General features: G+C 41.0%; 1 protein-coding gene across 2 annotated transcripts in view; it reads left to right on the forward strand.

Moving 5' to 3' along the window:
* Window positions 1-16,833, forward strand: part of NUBPL (NUBP iron-sulfur cluster assembly factor, mitochondrial) — a 215,008-nt gene extending 198,175 nt beyond the window's left edge. The window contains exons 10-11 of one of the 2 annotated variants that reach the window (XM_036451248.2): window positions 3,165-3,247; window positions 15,771-16,833. In XM_036451248.2, coding sequence (XP_036307141.1) covers window positions 3,165-3,247; window positions 15,771-15,833 — 146 coding nt within the window. In that variant the 3' untranslated portion in view covers window positions 15,834-16,833. Of the gene's footprint in view, window positions 1-3,164; window positions 3,248-3,428; window positions 3,576-15,770 lie in introns of those variants that run through there. The other variant, XM_045585237.1, reaches the window with a different exon arrangement.
* The last annotated feature ends 2,602 nt before the right edge of the window (window positions 16,834-19,435 follow it).

Consider the following 19,435-nt stretch of genomic DNA (forward strand, 5'->3'; position numbering starts at 1 on the left):
CAGAGCAGCCATCACAATTCTAGGTGAATACTAGCGATATATTTTGATACATTGTTACAATTATAGTCACTAATGATATTCTGTAACTGTTTTCATTCACCCAACCTAAAAAGCTGTTTCTTAAATCTGCATGATAACATAACAGATTGACATTCATTTAATAAAGTAAATGTGTAATTATAATGGCATTATTAAATTATGTTGACAATATTATAATTCCCTAATTTATAAATGGGTGGTACCATTTTGTAAGTAAGTGATTTAGACTTTGAAACAGTCTCCTAAAGAAAGTCTTACATATGGAAATTATTTCTTAACCAACAGCTCAGAAATGTATAGTTACACTAAAAAAAATCAGCAACACTGATTACTGATCTCAAAACTGGATAATGCCAGAGACTGCTGTCTCTAACAGTGTATGGGAAATGATTTAGAACTCCAGTTCAGAGCCATCTCCTCCTTTCAGCGCAGTCCTGGGGGCCCAGAGGTAGGGCCCGTGAACTTGAGCAGGGGCTCCAATAATGAAAAGGTTAGAATTGAAAATTAGAAACTGAAGTAAAACAAAGAGCTCTCACAATTATGGCCTCGACTGGTTGAAGCCCCCAGGCACCCTCACTTGTCTCTTACTGACTCTCCGGCTACCTCAGGTCGTTTCATCCAGTGAGCTGTGTTTTAAATTTGTTAAAATAGCTTTTCGCAACTTTATCCATACTTACCTTCTACAGGGACAGTTTACGCATGATAGTTAAGATCTCAGGTTACCTCACAGAAACACCTTTAATGTGTATCTCTGAAATATGCCCTCCTTTCCTTCAGACCTAGCCATTCTCCACACCTTTACTCCTTTTTATCCTTCTCTGTATACAGCTGTAGTCCCTTACCACTCTCAATATGCCGCCTATTTTCTAACAAGGTTTCCCTCTTTTTTGGTCTATGTTTCTGTATCTGTGGGAGGATAGAGAATCTATGGAAGGCAAAAATTATGCAGTAGGTGGTTGTATAAAAGAGAAGGTTTTACTTTTATTTTTCCCAGTACTATAATAGCAGTTCATAAATCAAGAGGAAAAAACCTTTATGAGTTTCTAAGTATTTTCTATAACATATATTCCCCTGCCTGTTCTTGTGACAACTTCCTATAGTCTTAGTTGATCTGTAGAACAGACATAAATTTACTAAAAAGGTAATCTTTAAATGGTTACCTAAATATTCATATATTTTTGTCGTTTGTCTATTGAACATTTAGAAAGATTTAAAGAGCTGGTTAAGATTTCAAAATGTGCTGATAAGAGGAGCATACTTCATAATATAAATTGTAGTAGGTTTGAAATGTTGTATCATATAATCTGCATTATTTATATTGCCTGGCATGGTCCTGAATGACTTATTTATATAAAACACATGTATACACACATTCCAATGATCTTCCCATGGATTTGGAGTGGTTCTAGGAATGCTGAGTGCTCTGACGAGTCAACTCTTCTACTTATGCCTCCATTTGCTGCCTTTGGGAAGCCATCGATAGTGATGGGGCAGTGGAGAGGGTCAGCTGGATGGTGAATCCCAGCATTTCCCCATTACACTACCTAATGGTAATTTATCGTCAGCAAAGACACATCCTTCCATACCTCAAGTCTGCATATTGGAGATTCTCATTGTATCGATATACGTCCTGAGGTCTCATCAAGCTCACAAGTTTTAACACTAAAAGATTAATCTATACTAATAAAAGCCTAGTAATCCTTGCACCCTCCCGCAATACCCTCACATCATCACAAGATGCCCACCATCACGTCACAAGATGGCCATAATAAGATGGCTGGCAGGGGAGGGCAGTTGGGGGCAACCAGGCCTGCAGGGGAGGACAGTTGGGGGCAATTGGGCTGGCAGGGGAGGGCAGTTGGGGGCGATTGGGCTGGCATAGGAGAGCAGCTAGGGGCAATCAGGCAGTCAGGAGAGCAGTTAGGAGCCAGCAGTCCCAGATTGTGAGAGGGATGTCCCCCAAGGTGTCCCCCAGATTGTAAAGGGTGCAGCCTGGGCTGAGAGACATCCCCCCTGTGCACAAATTTCATGCACTGGGCCTCTAGTCCTATCTAATAAAGAGGGAATATTCTAATTGACCCTCACATCATCGCAAAGATGGCAGAGCCCACAGCCAATAAGGAAGGGACATGCTAACTGACTGCCCGCCCTCAAAGATGGTGGTTTCCACAGCCACAAGATGGTGGCACCCAGTCCTCTCAGCCCCCCAGCCTCCCAGGGCCTGCCCAAGGTGCAGGGAAGCCTCAGATGGCAGATGCCCAGTTGCCCAGGGCCAACCTGAGGTACAGGCAAACCTCAGATGGCAGCTGCCCAGTCACCCAGGGCCACCCAAGGCTCAGGTAACCAGGCTTGGCCAAGGCTTGCACTGCTGGCCATGGCAACAGCAGAGGTGTGAGGGAGGCGTCACCTTCCCCTGATTGCCGGGTTGCCTTCCACCCTTATGGGCTCCCGGACTGTGAGAGGGGGCAGGCCAGGCTGAGGGACCCCACCCCCATCCAGTGCATGAATTTTCATGCACCAGGCCTCTAGTATATAATAAAAGTAATTCTATCTGATAAGAGGCAGGGAGTTGAGAAAACAGGTCTGGCTTACTCTTCAATAGTTCTCTTAGCTTACTCATCTGCCAGCACCAGGAAGATTATATTGTACTTTTATTTTATTTTATTTTATTTTATTTTATTTTTATTTTTATTTAATTTTTGGACTACTTTACCCACCCAATCTTTTCCTCTTCAGTTTCCTCTTATTAATTGGTATGATGTGTCTATGCCAGGTATTACAGGTAAAAATAATTTACAGATGTCTTCCAAACCATTTGCTGGAAGATCTCCAACAAAGAATAAACCAAGGCCCCTTGAGGGGTGGCCACATAGTGTGTGTGTGTGTGTGTGTGTGTGTGTGTGTGTTTGTGTGTATAGTAACTATACTACCCTCAAGTGGAATATTTTGTCCTAATTTTCATTTGAAATTCCTTGATCAAAGATTTAGCAATTTTTAGGATAATCATAACTCAAGTTTATATGAATCAATTTAGTTTAGATGTTGTTTCTGAAGTTCAAATAGTGAAATTCTAAATGCCGACATAAACTTCTGTAGTACTAATGGATATCTGGTGACTCTTTTAGGAGACATTCCTTTACATCTTAATATAAGGGAAGCTTCAGATACAGGCCAGCCAATTGTATTCTCCCAGCCTGAAAGTGATGAGGTAAGTGACATTTAAAAAAAATGTATTTTCAAAAAACATTTTCATTTCTCTTTAGAGATACGTACTTTTTGATATATGGAAAGAAGGCTGGGAAGATCAAGTTTATCTATTTGCAATGCATATATTAAACAAAAATTGGTAACTTATCCACAGCACTGTAAGTTACTATTTTGTGTGGTAGGCATACCAGTGTTGGCCCTGAATTTCACCTGACCAAGTTCCCTACAAAGAGTCATCACCGACCAGTTATCTCATGAAGAACATCCACAGCAAGAGTTTGCAGAGTTCATATCTTGCTGGCTATTGTATCCAGTTATCTGAAGTTGAGCTGGTTGTTGGGAGAAGGAAACATAGTATAAAAACATTGAGTTGGATATAGAGAAAATGTATAAACCATTAGAGATGGAGTTTTCATTGCATTTATTTTAATAAATATGATTGGGAAAGTGAGGTGGAAAAACCAATAGTGTTTAATTAGGAATACCATTGATAAATTTTCAGCTGAAGCTTTATAATTTTAAGCCTAAAATATTTTTATTTTATTCTTTTTAAAAAATAGAAAATAAATCAATCATATATATCTCTTTTTCCTAAGTAGTACTTGCTATTAAATTAGAAACTGAGTCATCATCTAGTTAACAGGGGTGTCTAACTCAATCAGAGAAGGGGCCAAAATCTAAAATCCAGCCTAAATCGCGGGCCGAATGGTTTACTGAACAGTCATAAACTGACAATGTTAACCAGAAATGTGAATTTAAAATGAGTGGAACAATCTTTTCCTTAACAGTGCTGTTAACCAACTCACATGCTATCAAGCAAAACAGTATTGGTATCAAGCAAAACAGTAATATTGGAATGTACCTAAAATGCTCATTGTTTTGTTTTCTGGCTAGATGTCTGACACCGTTTTCCCCGGATCAATGAGTCAATGTTCGGTTTTATTTCTTGGGCTGTAGCAACCCGCAAAACAGCATGGAGGTTGTCATCGGTAATGCGTGATCTGTGCTTGTTTTTGTTCAGATTCATTATTGAAAACATCTGTTCACAAAGATAGGTGCTCCCGAACATGGATAGAATACGGGCAGCATGAAGTCGGAGCTCTGGCATTGAGTCAGGGGGCAGTAGAGGGTAGAAGTCCTCAATTTCAACATCCTGAAACCTTGATTTCAGGCCACTGTCAGACTGAAGCTCGATTATCTCCATCTGAAGGTGATGGGGCACATTGTTGACATCAACTGTAAAAGGATTGGCAAAGATGTCAAAGCCTGAGTGCTGTGTTCTAAAGTCAGAGAAGCGCCGCTCAAATTCACTTAGTAAATGGCTAACTTTGGTAGTCAGCCCACTGCAAGGAAAAGTACCAGAAATAGTGGTTGAGATACTCAAACAAACGGGAAAGTGGGCAAGATTGTCCTGTTCCAGTTGGGACTTCCATAGTTGAAGTTTACGCTGGAATGCTGTGATCATGTCAGACATCTTCGTGATGACTTGTTTGCGTCCCTGCAGCTTCAGATTCAGTTGGGCGAGATGCTCGCATATGTCACACATCATAGCAAAATCACATAGCCAGGCGGGATCCGACAGTTCAGGCAAGGGCTTTCCTTTACTTTCCATGAAAAGAGCAATTTGTTCTCTGAGCTCAAAAAATCTTTTGAGGACTGCGCTCTTGCTCAGCCATCTTACTTCTGTGTGGTATGGCACGTCTCCATGCTCTGCACCCACCTCCTGTAAAAACTGCTGGAACTGGCGATGATTCAGGCCACGTGCCCGTATAAAGTTAATAGTTTTAATGACTGTGGTCATTATGTCATTCATGTCCAGAACTTTTCCACACATGGCCTCTTGGTGGATAATGCAATGATAAGTAATCAAGGGTGTGTGGCAGTGACTTTTTTGCATTCTTTCCTTCATTAGTCCAACCAAGCCTTTCTTTTCTCCGCACATTGAAGGCGCACCATCGGTAGTTAGCCCCACCAACTTTTCCCAGGGTAATTTAAAATTATTTATAGATTTCTCCACAGCCTCAAATATATCTCTACCAGTTGTCGTCCCATGCATGGCAGCTACATCCAAAAGTTCCTCAGTGACAGAGAGGTTGGTCTTCGTAGCATGTATAAAGATGGACAGCTGCGCTGTATCAGTGTTGTCTGTGCTTTCATCGATAGCAAGTGAAAAAGCGAGATAATTGTATGCCTGTTCGGCCAGCTGTGATGATAGATTTCCTGAGAGTTCTCGAACTCTATCTGCAATGGTGTTTCTTCACAAACTGACATTTTGAAAACTCTGTATCTGGTCTGGGCATACTTGCTCACACACTTTTAGCATGCATTGCTTCAAAAAGGCACCCTCTGAAATACACCTTGAAGTACGGGCAATTTCTTCAGCCACTATAAAGCTTGCTTTCACTACAGCATCATTTTTCGCTGTAGCCTTTGTAAACATTTGCTGCTGTGATTGTAGTTTGCCTTTTAGTTCTTTAACAATTTTATGCTTTTCTTCCAAAGTATATTTGCCATACTTGACATTATGTTTGGTGTCAAAATGACGACGTATATTGTACTCTTTCATCACCGACACTGTCTCATAACACAATATACACACTGGTTTGCCCTCTCTAAGCACAAACATGTATTCATTTTCCCATTTGTCATTAAATTGTCTGCCTTCACCATCAACTTTTCTTTTCCTGGACATTTTGGGATCAATATTGGCAGTAAAAGATGTAGTTTATTGGAAATCTGCGTTAGAAGGAAAAAGTTGAAAACTGCACAGGGATAGCTTGATTTGGCAGATGGAGTGGAGAAAAAAAAAGTCAGTCAATAAATGTCTGGCAGGGTACAGATAGCAGATTCTGTTGCGATTTTTATGCCTGCACTTTATGCCAGGAACTGGCAGCTTCTGCTGTGTATTTTTTATGCCCGCACACTCACTCTCTCCTCTGCTCTGCCACCCGCACAACCACATCGGATGCCGGACTATAGGTCACGCCTCCTGAATCTCGCGTGACTTGTTATCTATGCGCATGCGTAATAGATAGCAAGTGAGGCGGCCGGCGAGATCACAAACCTCCTATATCACCGAGCGTCATTGTGATGGAACGCAGCGGAGTGCAGTGATGACAGCGCGGTGCGGGCCACATTGCAAGGCCTGGCGGGCCGGATTTGGCCCGCGGGCCTTGTGTTTGACATGTGTGATCTAGTACATCAGTTTTGATACAGTTTTTGTGCTTATTTGCTGAATAGTCCCATTCTTCCAATAGTTTCTTTCTTATTTATATTTTTTTTAGCTAACATTATAACCTTACAGTACTGTTATTTTGCTTTTGCTCTTTTTAATAATTGTAATTGACCTACACTATTATATTAGTTTCAAGTGTATAGCATAGTGATTCAACATCTCTATGCCATGTGAAGTGATTGCCACATCGATGCCTGTAACTTTCAGTCACCATGCAAAATTTTTCAATATTATTGACTGTATTCCCTATGCTATACATTACATCCTGTGACTTATTTATTTTATAACTGGAAATTTGTACTTCCTAACCGTCTTCACCTTTTTGTTCATCTCCCCACTCATCTCCCCTCTGACATTTATCAGTTTGTTCCCTGCATCTCTGAGTCTGTTTCTGTTTTGTTTTGCTTCATTGATGTTTTAGCCTTCAGATTTCACATGTAAGTGAAATCATATGGTATTTGTCTTTCTCTGTCTGACTTATTTCACTCAGCTAATACACTCTAGGTCCATTCATGTTTTCATAAATGGCAATATTTTTTATGGCTGAATAATAATATTCATGTGTGTGTGTGTGTGTGTGTGTGTGTGTGTGTGTATGTGTGTGTGGTGTCTAAATAAAATGTATACACAGTTTGAATAATTATTAATACCAATGTGTTAAATATAAAAAGAAAGAAATATCAAGTGAGCTATCAGGAAAAAAGTGTGTATGCATTTTTGGGAATACCCTGTATATACCACATTTTCTTTATCCATTCATCAGTCAGTGGATACCTAGGTTACTTCCATTATCTTAGCTATTGTGAGTAATACTGTAATGAACATAAAGAATATATATATAATTTCAAATTAGCGTTTTCAGTTTCTTCAAGTAAATGCCCAGAAGTGGAATTGCTGGTTTCTAATAGTAGTTCAATTTTAATATTTTGAGGAATCTTCATTCTCTTTTTCATAGTGCCTACACCAATTTACAACTCCACTAACAATGTATGAGGGTTCCCTTTTCTCTACATCCTAACCAACACTTGTTATTTGTTGTCTTTTTATAATAGACATTTTGACAGGAAGTGGGAGGTAATATCTCAGTATGGTTTTGATACCTCCCTGATATTAGTGATGTTAAACAATTTTTCATATATCTATTAGCTATCTGTATGTCTTTTTTGGAGAAATGTCTATTAGGTTTTCTGCCTATTTTTAAATTGGATTATTATTTTTTTTATGTTGAGTTGAGTGAGTCTTTATGTATTTTGGATATTAACCCCTTATCAGATATATTATTTATAAATATCTCTAATTCGGAAGGTTTCACTTTGTTGATGGTTTCCTTTGCTGTGCAAAAGCTTTTTTAGCTTGATGTAGTTCTGTTTGTTTCTTTTTGCTTTATTGCTCTTGCCTGAAGAGACATATCCAAAAAATATTGCTAAGGCCTTTGTCACAAAGTTTACTGCCTATGTTTTCTTCTAGGAGTTTTATAGTTTCAGGTCTTACATTTAAGTCTTTAGGCCATCTGAGCTTATTTTTGTATATGGTATAAAAAAGTGGAAGAGTTTCTCTTTTTGTATGTATCTATTTTTGAATCACCATTTATTGAAGTGGTTATCTTTTCCCCCATTGTATATGTTTGCCTCCTCTGCCATAGATTAACTGACTATATAAGTGTGGGTTTATTTTTGGTCTCTGTATTTTGTTTTATTTATCTACTAGAGGCTCAATGCATGAAGTTTGTGCAGGAGTAGGCCTTCCTTCCCCCGGCTCCTGGCACTGGCTTCCCTCTAGCACCCAGGACCAGGCTTCCCTCGCAGAGGGAGGCCCTGCCCACCCACCGCAGCCCGCTGGTCAGTGGCCTGGGCTTCCCTCTGCGGGGCAATCATGGAGCGATGGCTCCAGTGGGTGTCATAACATGGTCCCAGATGGGCATATGGATGGTTGTCCAGATTATTGTTCCTCTGTTCAGCCATTCAGTCAATTTGCATATTACTCTTTTATTATATAGATGTGTCTGTTTTTGTGCTACTACCATACTATTTTGATTACTATAGCCTTATAGTATAGTTTGAAGTCAGGGAGTGTAATATCTCCACTTTGTTCTTTTTCAAGTTTGCTTTGGTTATTTGGGGTCTTTTGTGGTTTTATATAAAGTACTATTGTTTTGTCCATCCATAGCTACTACCCCTTCATTCTAGTTTGCTTTCTCCAATTTTGTGTGTACTGAAAAATAAAAGAGCCAAGTTTGATTAGAGTTGTGAATAGAGTTAGAGTAAACAGACACCCAGGAGTCTAGGATAAGTAAAGTAGATTTATTTTAAATTGTCCCTTTCAGAGACCCAGAGCTTCTTCCCTTTCTTGAGAGTCAACATTTATGGTCAAGTGATTGAATTGCAGGGAATGTGCTGAGTAAATATAGTGTAGCACTTATCATTGTTTTTCTTTTCTTCTTTAACTAATAAGTGTTAAATTTCTTTTTCAGTCTTTACTTAGAAATCTTTCATATAAGCAAATTTATTACCTTTTACTTCTTGCATAATTAAAGTCTGGCAATCCCAACTACCCTAGTTGTACTTTATGCAGTTAATAAAAAGTAGTATGAAAATAGAGGGTTTAAAAAAACTGCACACTTTTAAATGTCTCCTGAGAACAGACTATTTAAAGACTTCTATGGTGATTATGTGAATAACATTAACTATTTATTTCAATAACATTAGCTAGTGTATTTTAACTGAGTTTAGTTTATTAAATATTTTCCCACTTTTCCATTGTTTCCATTTTCTTTGAGATTTTCCAAAAGCAAGGAGCATTTCTAAGAAGTTAAATAAATGTAATATAATAGAGACTATATAATAATCATCAAAAGATAATATTTAAAACTCTGAACAACAGTGTGTGTGAAATATGTAATCCACACCTGAGGATATGTTTATTGATGTTAGAGAGAGGAAGGGGAGAGAGAAAGAGTGAGTAAGAAACATCAATGTGAGAGAGAAACATCGATTGGCTGCCTCCCATATGCACCCTGATGGGGAACCAAATCCCAAACCTGAGTATGTGTCTTGACCAAGAATCAAATATGTGACCTTTAAATGTATTGGACTATGCTCCAAATAACTGAATCTCATTTGCATAAACATTAGAGCTATTATTTTACTATTGTTGGGTGACATTTATGGGAATGTGAACAGCCTGACAATTTGTAGTTAAAGTTAGTTTTGATTTTGTATGGTGTGTTATAAGATATCCTGGTAAAGACTTTCAAATATAAGTGGAAAGTTTATCATCTTATAATTTCTTAATTAATACCTCATAGTCTTAATATGAAATGACTATATAAGATAAATTAGAATTTAAAATCTTTAAAAACAAAGAACAAAAGCTCTTTATAAAACTTCTTACACTTTTTTTGCCATCCATTTCCTTTTATTTTTTCATATGTTTTATTGATTTTTGGAGAGATAAATAGAAACATGAATGAGAGAGAAATATCATCAATTAGCTGCCTCCTGCGTGCCCCCTACTGGGGATAGAATTATGCTCAACCACTCAGCCACAGTGGCCAGGCTCCTTTTACTTTTTTTAATTTTTTTAAATTTTTTTAGTGTTTAAAGTATTACATAAGTCTTCTTTTCCTCCCATTAACCTCTCCCCAGCTACTCCCATCCCCAAGCACATGCCCTCACCCCCCTACTCTCTGTGTTCATTGGTTATGCTTATATGCATGCATATAAGTTTTTTGGTTTATCTCTTACCCTCCCTCCCTCCTTTTATTTATTAACTAGAGGCCCAGTGCACGAATTTGTGCGCAGGTGGGATCCAGCCGTTCCAACCCGATGGGGGGTCCATTGGGCCAGGCTAGCTGCGGGGAGGGGCGACTGGAGGATTGGGCCAGTTGGCCATTGCAGTGTGCATCATAGCAACAGGTTGTTCTGGTCATCCTAGTTGTTCTACTGTTCCAGTTGGTTGGCTTTTGTATATATAGTTGACAGAACAGACAAGTAAGATCCGGCTGTTTTATCTCCTTCTCAGGGTGGTCCAAAGACCTTGAATAGGTGAAGATTAGTCTCTGTAAGGTTACGTTGATGAAAATGAATGTATTAATAGTTTGAGAAATCCAAATCACTTTTTTTTTAACACATGATGTGATTGTGTATGCTTTTTGCTAGTTATGGATTAGACAAAAGAAGGAATGTATTCCTTGGTCAAGAAAAGTGCCCAAAAGAACATATTAATATGAGTCCTTCAATGAGATTGTAAATTACTTGAAGACAGAATAGTAATAATAATGGCCATTAATATTTATTAACTACTTCTTTTGTGCCAATACTTCACACACTTTGTTCTTACTTAGTACTCCCCAAATTCTTTGAGGTAGATACTGTTGTTATAACCATTTTATAGTTGTGGAAAATGAGCCTAGAATATTTAAGTAACTTGCCAAAAGTCTCAGAGATAATAAATAACAGAGCTAAGATTTTAATCCATGCATGTCTGACTTAAAGGCCCCAACTTTTCACCAGTGAGCTATTCTATGTTCTCTTTATATCATTACAGCCCACTGATTTCCCAAAACAATGCATTACACACACAGTAAAACCAACTGTGTTGAAGTAATACTGCATTAGCTGAAAAAATTCAATCTTAAAAGTTTTATAGGAATTGAAACTGTTAAACTAAGTACTTTTAGTGGTTTCTCAGCAAATGACAATCAAATCATTACTTTAAGTATCATATGTTGAAAGTTTAAGCTTGGAGATAGGCCATTAAAAAGCAAAGGTTAAATGTAGCAAATTTGATTATCCTGGAATCATTCAGTATTTTGTGCCTCCTGATAGGTATGTCTGTAATTTAACATAAGTATGAATAAAAGATTATAGAATGATGACCTTATCTCAGCTTACTTTAGTGAACTTTAAATTTTCATCATAAAATATTATGCTTAAATACCTAGAAAAGATACTAGGAGAATAAAAAGATATTCATAAAGATGCTTAGCTGAAAATCAGCATGTTAGATTTAAGAGAAATATTTCCTTATGAAGTCTATGTTATTTTCATTATTTTTATTTTTTTCAAAATATATTTTAATTGACTTTCAGAGAGAGGAAAGGAGAGGGAGAGAGAAGGGGGCGGGGGGGGGGGGGTGGAAGTGGAAGGAGAGAGACAGGAAGATAAAAACACCAATAATGAGAGAGAATCATTGATTGGCCACCTCTTGCACACCCCACACTGGGAATCCAGCGCACAACTGGATCATGTGCCCTGACTGGAATCTGACTGTGACCTCCTGGCTTATGGATCAATACTCAACCATTGAGCCACACAAGCTAGATAGTTATTTCCATCTATACTAATAAAAGGGTAATATGCTAATTAGACCAGATAAACTGGACATCTTCCGGACATCATTCTGGATGTCCTTCTTGACAAAGCTGGAGCCCAGGCGAAGCTGCTCAATTGGACATTCCCAATTGGAGAAGGTGCAGGCCAGGCTGAGAGACCCCACCCCCATGCATGAATTCCCTAGTTTTTAAATAAAAGCTGTTGAGAAAAAAAGATAGCAGCTGGCAGGACGGAGGTGAGGGAGAGGATGTGAGTGAGTGAGTGAGTGAGTGAGTGAGTGAATGAAAGGAGAGTGTGTGGTGTGTATGAGTGACTGAGAGACAGTTAAAGCCGGCAGCAGCAGCATGGGTGCTCTGGCAGGAGCACCAGGTCTCTTGGATAGGGAGAGACTACCACTGCTGCGGGCAGTCCCAGGCTGCGGGGCTCGGACACGGAGCCCATGCCATCTTGAAGGGGAGAGCAGCCTCTACTAGGAACTCAGGACCACTACCCAGACAGGCCTTGGATACTGCCCACAACCCAGCAGCCTCTCCAGCCAAAATCCTGCTGCCTCACCAGCAGACTCGCGGGCCCTGGGACCTCCACCTCTAAAGGTGCACCACTCCCACAGCAGTAAGTGCGACTTCCCCCTCCCCAGTGGCAGACCTCCGGACACCACAGTCGCGTGTTTCCAGTGCACAGGCCTCCTGGGCAGACCACTCCGCTGGCAGCTCTTGGATGCCACGTTGGGTGTGATTTTGAACAGACAAGGGTGTGCTGCTCCGCAGTAGAAATTCTGAATCCCCGCTTCATGAATAACTGCCCACAGACACCCCAGCTGTGCAACTTCAGTGCCAGGACCCCTCAGAGAGTGTCAGAGCTCCGTGCCAGCAAACGCACTGCCACAGTCACAGGCAAGTGTTTCCAGTGCGCAGGCCCCCTGAGCCCATCGACCCACAGGGCGCACTTGGGAGCCGCTCTGAGCCCCTGCTGGGTGCGATCTTGGACAAATAGGGATGCATTCCCCCAGCGGTAGAAATTCACTCATCCTGGATACCTGCCCACAGGGAACTCGATTGAGCAGCTTCAGTGCCAGGGCCCTTCAGAGTGCCTCAGTGCACTGCGCTGGCAAACGCACCTTTGAGCCGCTACTGGGAGCATGAGCATATCCAACCATGGGCACAGCAACAAAAACTGAGTCTTCCCGCCCCACGGCTGTAGAACTCTGGACACTACAGTCGTACGCTTTTCTAGTGCACAGGCCTCCCAAGCCCACACTCCAAAGGCAGCTCTTGGGCACCACTGAAAGCCCCCACTGGGCGCACACTTATACAAACGGGCACACTGCTGGGGTGTAGAGACTCTGAATTTCCTCTTCTGGGATACCTGCTCACAGACACCTTGATTGTGTGGCTTCAGCGCCAGGGCCCTTAAGAGTGCGTCAGCACACCCTGCTGGCAAACACAGCATGGGCGCCCCTGTCAGCCACCACAGGGCCGTGCGTATCCAACTATGGGGGCAGCAGCAAAAGCTGAGCCTGCCCACCCCACAGCTGTAGAACTCTGGACACCACAGCCATGCCTTTCCAGGGCATAGGCCTCATGTCCCCACTACCCCAACAGATGGCTCCTGAGTGCCACTGTGAGTCTCTGCTGGACACGTGCAATTTCAACCAAGGGTGCAAGACAGCAAAAATTGGGACACCCCACTCCATGGCTGCTGACTTCTAGACACCGCAGTTGCACCTTTCCAGCTCACAGGCTAACATCAAGAGAACCAAAATAGTTCAAGTAGGGAGCTACACTAGATTACCAAGCCCAGTAGACCTGAGAGATCACACCAGTAGCACCACCCCCAAAAAGAGCCTGGGTAGTAAAGCAATGGGTCTACAATTAAAATGTTACAGCAAAACATGGGAAGACAAGAAAGCAATCCCCAAAGGAAAGAAAAAGAGAAATCACCAGAAAGGGAGTTAAATAGTTAAATGAAATTGAAGCCAGTAATATGTCAGAGAAATAATTCAGAGTAATGGTTATAAGGATGCTCAGACAGCTGGATGACAAATACACACAACTCAACGAGAATGTCACCAACATGAAAAGGAACCAAGAGGAAATGAACGACATAGCTGCAATCAAGTATGTAATGGAAGGCTTAAACAATAGACTAGAGAGGCTGAGGACCACATCAGCAAATTAGAAAACAAGGTAGGAAAAAAACACACAAACACAGCAGCAACTGGACAGAAAATTTAAAAAGTAGAGGAGAGGCTAAGGGAGCTTTGGGACAACACAAAATAAAACAACATTTGCATAATAGGGATACCAGAAGAAGAGGAAGAGAAGCAAGGAATAGAAAACCATTGGTCTATATGTCTGTTCTTGGGCTAGTACCAGACAGTTTTGAGAACAGTGGCTTTGTAATATATCTTGATATCTGGTATTGAGATCACTCCTACTTTGTTTTAGCTACTATTAATCATAGTAGTTGGAGTAGCAGTAGTATATACTCAAATCCTATATAGTAAAGAGGTGATATGCAAATTGACCATCACTCCAACACACAAGATGGCCACCTCTATGTGGTCAAAGGTGGCCACCCCTACGTGGACACAAGATAGCTGGCATGGGAGGACAGTTGTGGGCAATCAGGCCAGCAGGGGAGAGCATTTGGGGGCAATCAGGCCTACAGGGGAGGGCAGCTGGGGGGTCCCGGCCTGCAGGCGAGAGCAGTTGGGGGTGACCAGGCTGGAAGGGGACGGAAGTTAGGGGCAATTGGGCCAACAGTTAGACATCAATCAGGCTGGCAGAGGAGTGGTTAGGGGGTGATCAGGCTGGCAGGCAGAAGTGGTTAGGGGCAATCAGGCAGGCAGGCAGGCATGCAGTTGGGAGCCAACAGTCCTGGATTGTAAGAGAGTTCCAAGATTGGAGAGGGTGCAGTCTGGGCTGAAGGACACACACACCACCACCATCACCCCCTACTCTACCCCCGTGCGCAAATTTTGTGCACCAGGCCTCTAAGTATATACATGTATAAACTAATAATTTAATTAATTATTGTGTCCTGCAGTTACTTTTATAGATAAAATGGTAGAAATAAGAAATAAAATTTAGCTGAAATCGGTTTGGCTCAGTCGATAGAGCATCGGCCTGCAGACTGAAAGGTCCCAGGTTTGATTCTGGTCAAGGGCATGTACCTTGGTTGCAGGTGTGCAAGAGGCAGCTGATCGATGATTCTCTCTCATCGATATTTCTAACTCTCTATCCCTCTCTCTTCCTCTCTGTAAAAAAATCAATAAAATATATTTTAGAAAAATAAAATTTATATTGCAATTATTTAAAACCCTTAAAATATAAATGACCATTGTTCAAACTGGACTGTGGGGTCTGGGTTAGTTGGTGGCCCGCTTGGTGGCCGGGGGGCTGCTCGGAGTGTTTCGCTGGGAGTGCCAGAGATGCAGAGCATGGCCGTGATTCCAGGGTCCCCAAAGCTCACCAGGGGGAGGAGCCCAGGTAATTGTGCTGTACTAGATGCCATTCTCAGAGAGAATAAAGACATGCTTTCCATAGACACACTGTACGGTGGTAAGTAATAGTCCTCTTTAAATGACTAACAACTCTCATACCACAGAATTGTTGGCAAGAATCTAACTCAGTATATTAATTTGTCAGAAGAGGGAGGTATAATTTTTCCGCAACTAGATTAGGTTGCTCGTTTGCTGACATAGGAATTAGAGTTTTAAAAACAGTAATTGCTGGTACTATTTTTTTCCCCAGATAGTCACCTTCCAAGTAGTTAACTCCAAGTAATCTAAAATTATTTTCCCTGTCCCACCGACAGTGTATCTCCTCTCTCCTGAATCTCTTCCGCTCAGCCTTTTTACTATTAAATTCAAAGGATAATGATGGCAAGCAGTTCGTGAGTCAGTTGATGTGTGCTGGGGAGACGTATAGAACACACTCTCTGTTCTTTTCCAGGCCAGAGCTTACCTGCGGATAGCTGCAGAAGTGGTCAGAAGATTGCCACCGCCCCTGCAGTGACTCCCACAACTTACCTGCTGCATGACCAGAAGGAGACCTTTAGGAACAGCAGTGTGATGGTAATTCCTACAGGAATAATAGCAATCACAGAAATAGTAGCAACCTTGTATTTCCAAGGAAATCATGTCTTATCTTCAGGTTTGATTTGCCAAACAATGACTCAGATAAATAAAGTTTTTGCATTATCAGTGCTAAATATTACATTTAGGAATTGTTTTGAAAGTTGATGTGAACCAACTGCACAAAAGTGCATTGTATTGTATTGAGCTACCCTTTGAAGAATCATGAGTTTATATTACAAGTCCAACATTCAGTTCAGGAGAAAACTGCACTCTTTTTAAAGGATTTGCTAAATTTGTATAAGGACACAAGTGTGACACCCTCCACCAGACAGTTTGGTATGGGTTTGAATCCTGCCTCTAATACTCCGTTAAACATATTTTTAATGTAGATTAAATCTCTATTTCACCTGGACCTGAGCTTACCCTAGACTTAATCTGAATCTCCAGGGATAGGGCCTGAACATGTGGATTTTAAAAAATTTTTATTTTAGTGTTGCTAGTATTACAGATGTTCCCATCCCCCTTCTCCCAGGCCCTGGACATGTGTATTTTTAACAAGATTCTAATGATTTTGATGAATCATATGATGTTAATAATAGCAATAAGAATTAACATGTATCAAGTGTTTTCTTGTGTCTTTATGTTAATCTTCCTTTCATATGAGGGTGGGTAATGTTGCTATCTTCATTTTACAGATGAGAAAACTGAGGTATAGGAAAGTTAAGTGTCTTCTCAAGGGTTACTATTTTAGGAAAGCATGGATCTGAGATTTATACATGGGCACTTGTATTAATGGATCCCTCCTTTTTAAAAAGGTGCATTTGTTTATTTCAAAAGAGGAATATAGTATGCAGCATTTCCTCAAACTCACTTGACCATGAAACTCCCTATTCTCACACCCACCTTTTAGAAGGAGTTCATTTTTTTAAAATTCATTTTTCAAAAAATACACTTTGAAAAATGTGTATCTTGTCTAGTTGAGGCTAAGAAAGAGAGAGAGAGAAAGAGTGAGTGTGTGTGTGTGTGTGTGTGTGTGTGTGTGTGTGTGTGTGTCAGGGGCTTCCCAGGTTCAAGTAGCAAGATAGTTGTAAAGCTGCAAGTACTGATGAGTCATTAGTTAATCCTCAGTTGTAGGGAACTAGTCTAAGACATTTGGCAAATGCCTTCTCTTCCTTTGCTATGTAGTTAAGCAGCCAGAAAACTAGGCAAAGAGTTACATGCCATTATAAACATGTTTGACACACTTATGTTCACATAAAAGACTGTACATAGGTTGTTTATAGCAGCTTTATTTGTAACAGCCAGACCATCGAAGAGCTTTTCAGTGGGTGAATGATTAAACAAACTGTGGTTTATCCAAACCATGGAATATTACTCAATAAAAAAGAACAAACTCTACCTGGCTGGTGTGGCTCAGTGGCTGAGCATCCACCCATGAACCAGGAGGCCATGGTTTGATTGCCAGAGTTGCAGGCTCAGTCCCCAGTAGGGGGTGTGCAGGAAGCCGCTGATCGATGATTCCTTCTTACCATTTTTGTTCTTATCTTTCTCTCCCTCCCCAATTCTCAGAAATCAATTAAAAAATATAAATGTTTAAAAAAGAACAAACTAGACTGGTTTGGCTCAGTGGTTAGAGCATTGGCCTGCGGACTGAAGGGTCCCAGGTTCGATTCCGGTCAAGGGTATGTACATTGGTTGCGGGCACATCCCCAGTGGGGGGTGTGCAGGAGGCAGCTGGTTGATGTTTCTCTCTCATTGACGTTTCTAACTTTCTGTCCCTCTCAATTCCCCTCTGTGTAAAATCAATAAAATATATTTAAAAAAAAGAACAAACTAGTGGATACATGCTACAACCTGGATAAATTCCAGAGAATTATATTGAACCAAAAAGCTAATCCCAAAGGTTATGTATCATATGATTCCATTTATATAATATTCTTGAAATTACAAAATTATAGAAATGGTGAACTAATTATTGGTTTCCAGGGGTTACAGAAGTGGAGGGAGGTTGTGTGTGTCTATAAAAGGGCAACACAAGCAATCCTATGTCATGACTGTATTGATGTCAGCATGTTGGTTGTGATACAGTTTTTCAAGATGTTACCATTTTGGAGGAAATTGGGTAAAGGGCACAGTGGAATCTATCAGCATTAAGTTTTATAACCATACTAGAGGCCCAGTGCATGAATTTGTACATAGGTGGGGTCTGGCTGGCCTGGCCCCAATCAGCAGATCGGGGCCCTATCAGGGTCAGGATGGCTGGGAGGAGGGGCTGTAGGCAATTGGCTAATGGGCCCCACCCCTAATTGGAGGGGGGCTGAGGGTGGTGGACCATGTGGCCCTGCCCCTTAATGTGTTGGAGGGGCTGATCAGTGGCCAGTGATCTGGGGGAGGGGCCATGGATGGTTGGCTGGCCGGCCCTCCCCCTTTTGAGAGGGGGGGGTGGCAATAGGGGGCAGAGTAGGCCTAGGGGAGGGGCAGCAGGCAGTTGGCTGGCCAGCCCTGCCCCTGATCAAGGTGGTGGGAGCCCATTTGGGGCAGGACTAGCTGGGGGAAGAAGCCATGGGAAGTTGACCAGCCAGCCCCACCCATGGATTGGGCCAATTCACTAGCCGCAGTGGGCTTCATAGAGACTGGTTGTTACGGTTGTTACATTGTTCCTATTGCTGGCTTTTTATATTTATAAATGTGATTCTAAAATTATTTCAAAATAAAAATAAAATTTTAATTAAAAAATAACTTGTGCTGCTGTGTCTGAACTGAATGTCCTAGAACAAATTATCCAACCTAATTCAAATCATGAATAGGAGTATTTGTGGATATACAGCAATCATCATTCATCACTCTAAGAAGGAAGTAATCACTTTAAGTTGTAGACATTTACTTGTGCTTTTATTGTTTTTTTGTGGGGAGGTCAAAACAGAGCAATTCTAAAAAAAAAAAAAAAAAAAAAAAAAAAATGCAAGTGTTTGAGCCAAACTAAACTATACCTACAAAAAGAATGATTTAAACAAGCTTCAGAAGCTCTTAAATTGTGAGCCATAACTTAATAATCTGATGGAGAATGGGATAGTCTTTACTCATAAATGCATGACTTAGTGAAGATTCACATGAGTAATCATCCATTCTCTCTCCTCCCTCATCTACCAGTCTCTGCAGATGCTTCCAGGAAAGCCTCTGGAACAATGAATATATGAGAGTTCAGACGTGAAGGGAGGACAAGTTGCTATAAAGGCAAGAATGAAGCTTATTCTAAAATTTGCCCATGGCAGCCTTTACTAAGCCTCTGAGAGCTGACTTCAAAGACAGACTATTAAGCAAAGCTAATCTGCCTGTTAGGGTAATATTTATTTCTCATCATTTCCATAGAGTGCAGAGACTTTACACTTCATATCCAGAAGGGAAAGACCAACTCTCCAACTTGCTCTTTTTCAGAAAGGAGGAGTGACTCACCTTGTGGGTAAATTCCTTCCTGTCTGCATTTCTTTGATTTCAGCCAAATCCTGGCTTCCATAGGCCAGCTGCAGGGAAACCTGAAGC

The sequence above is a fragment of the Pipistrellus kuhlii genome, unplaced genomic scaffold (assembly GCF_014108245.1).
Source record: "Pipistrellus kuhlii isolate mPipKuh1 unplaced genomic scaffold, mPipKuh1.p scaffold_m20_p_1, whole genome shotgun sequence".
Classification (NCBI taxonomy): domain Eukaryota; kingdom Metazoa; phylum Chordata; class Mammalia; order Chiroptera; family Vespertilionidae; genus Pipistrellus; species Pipistrellus kuhlii.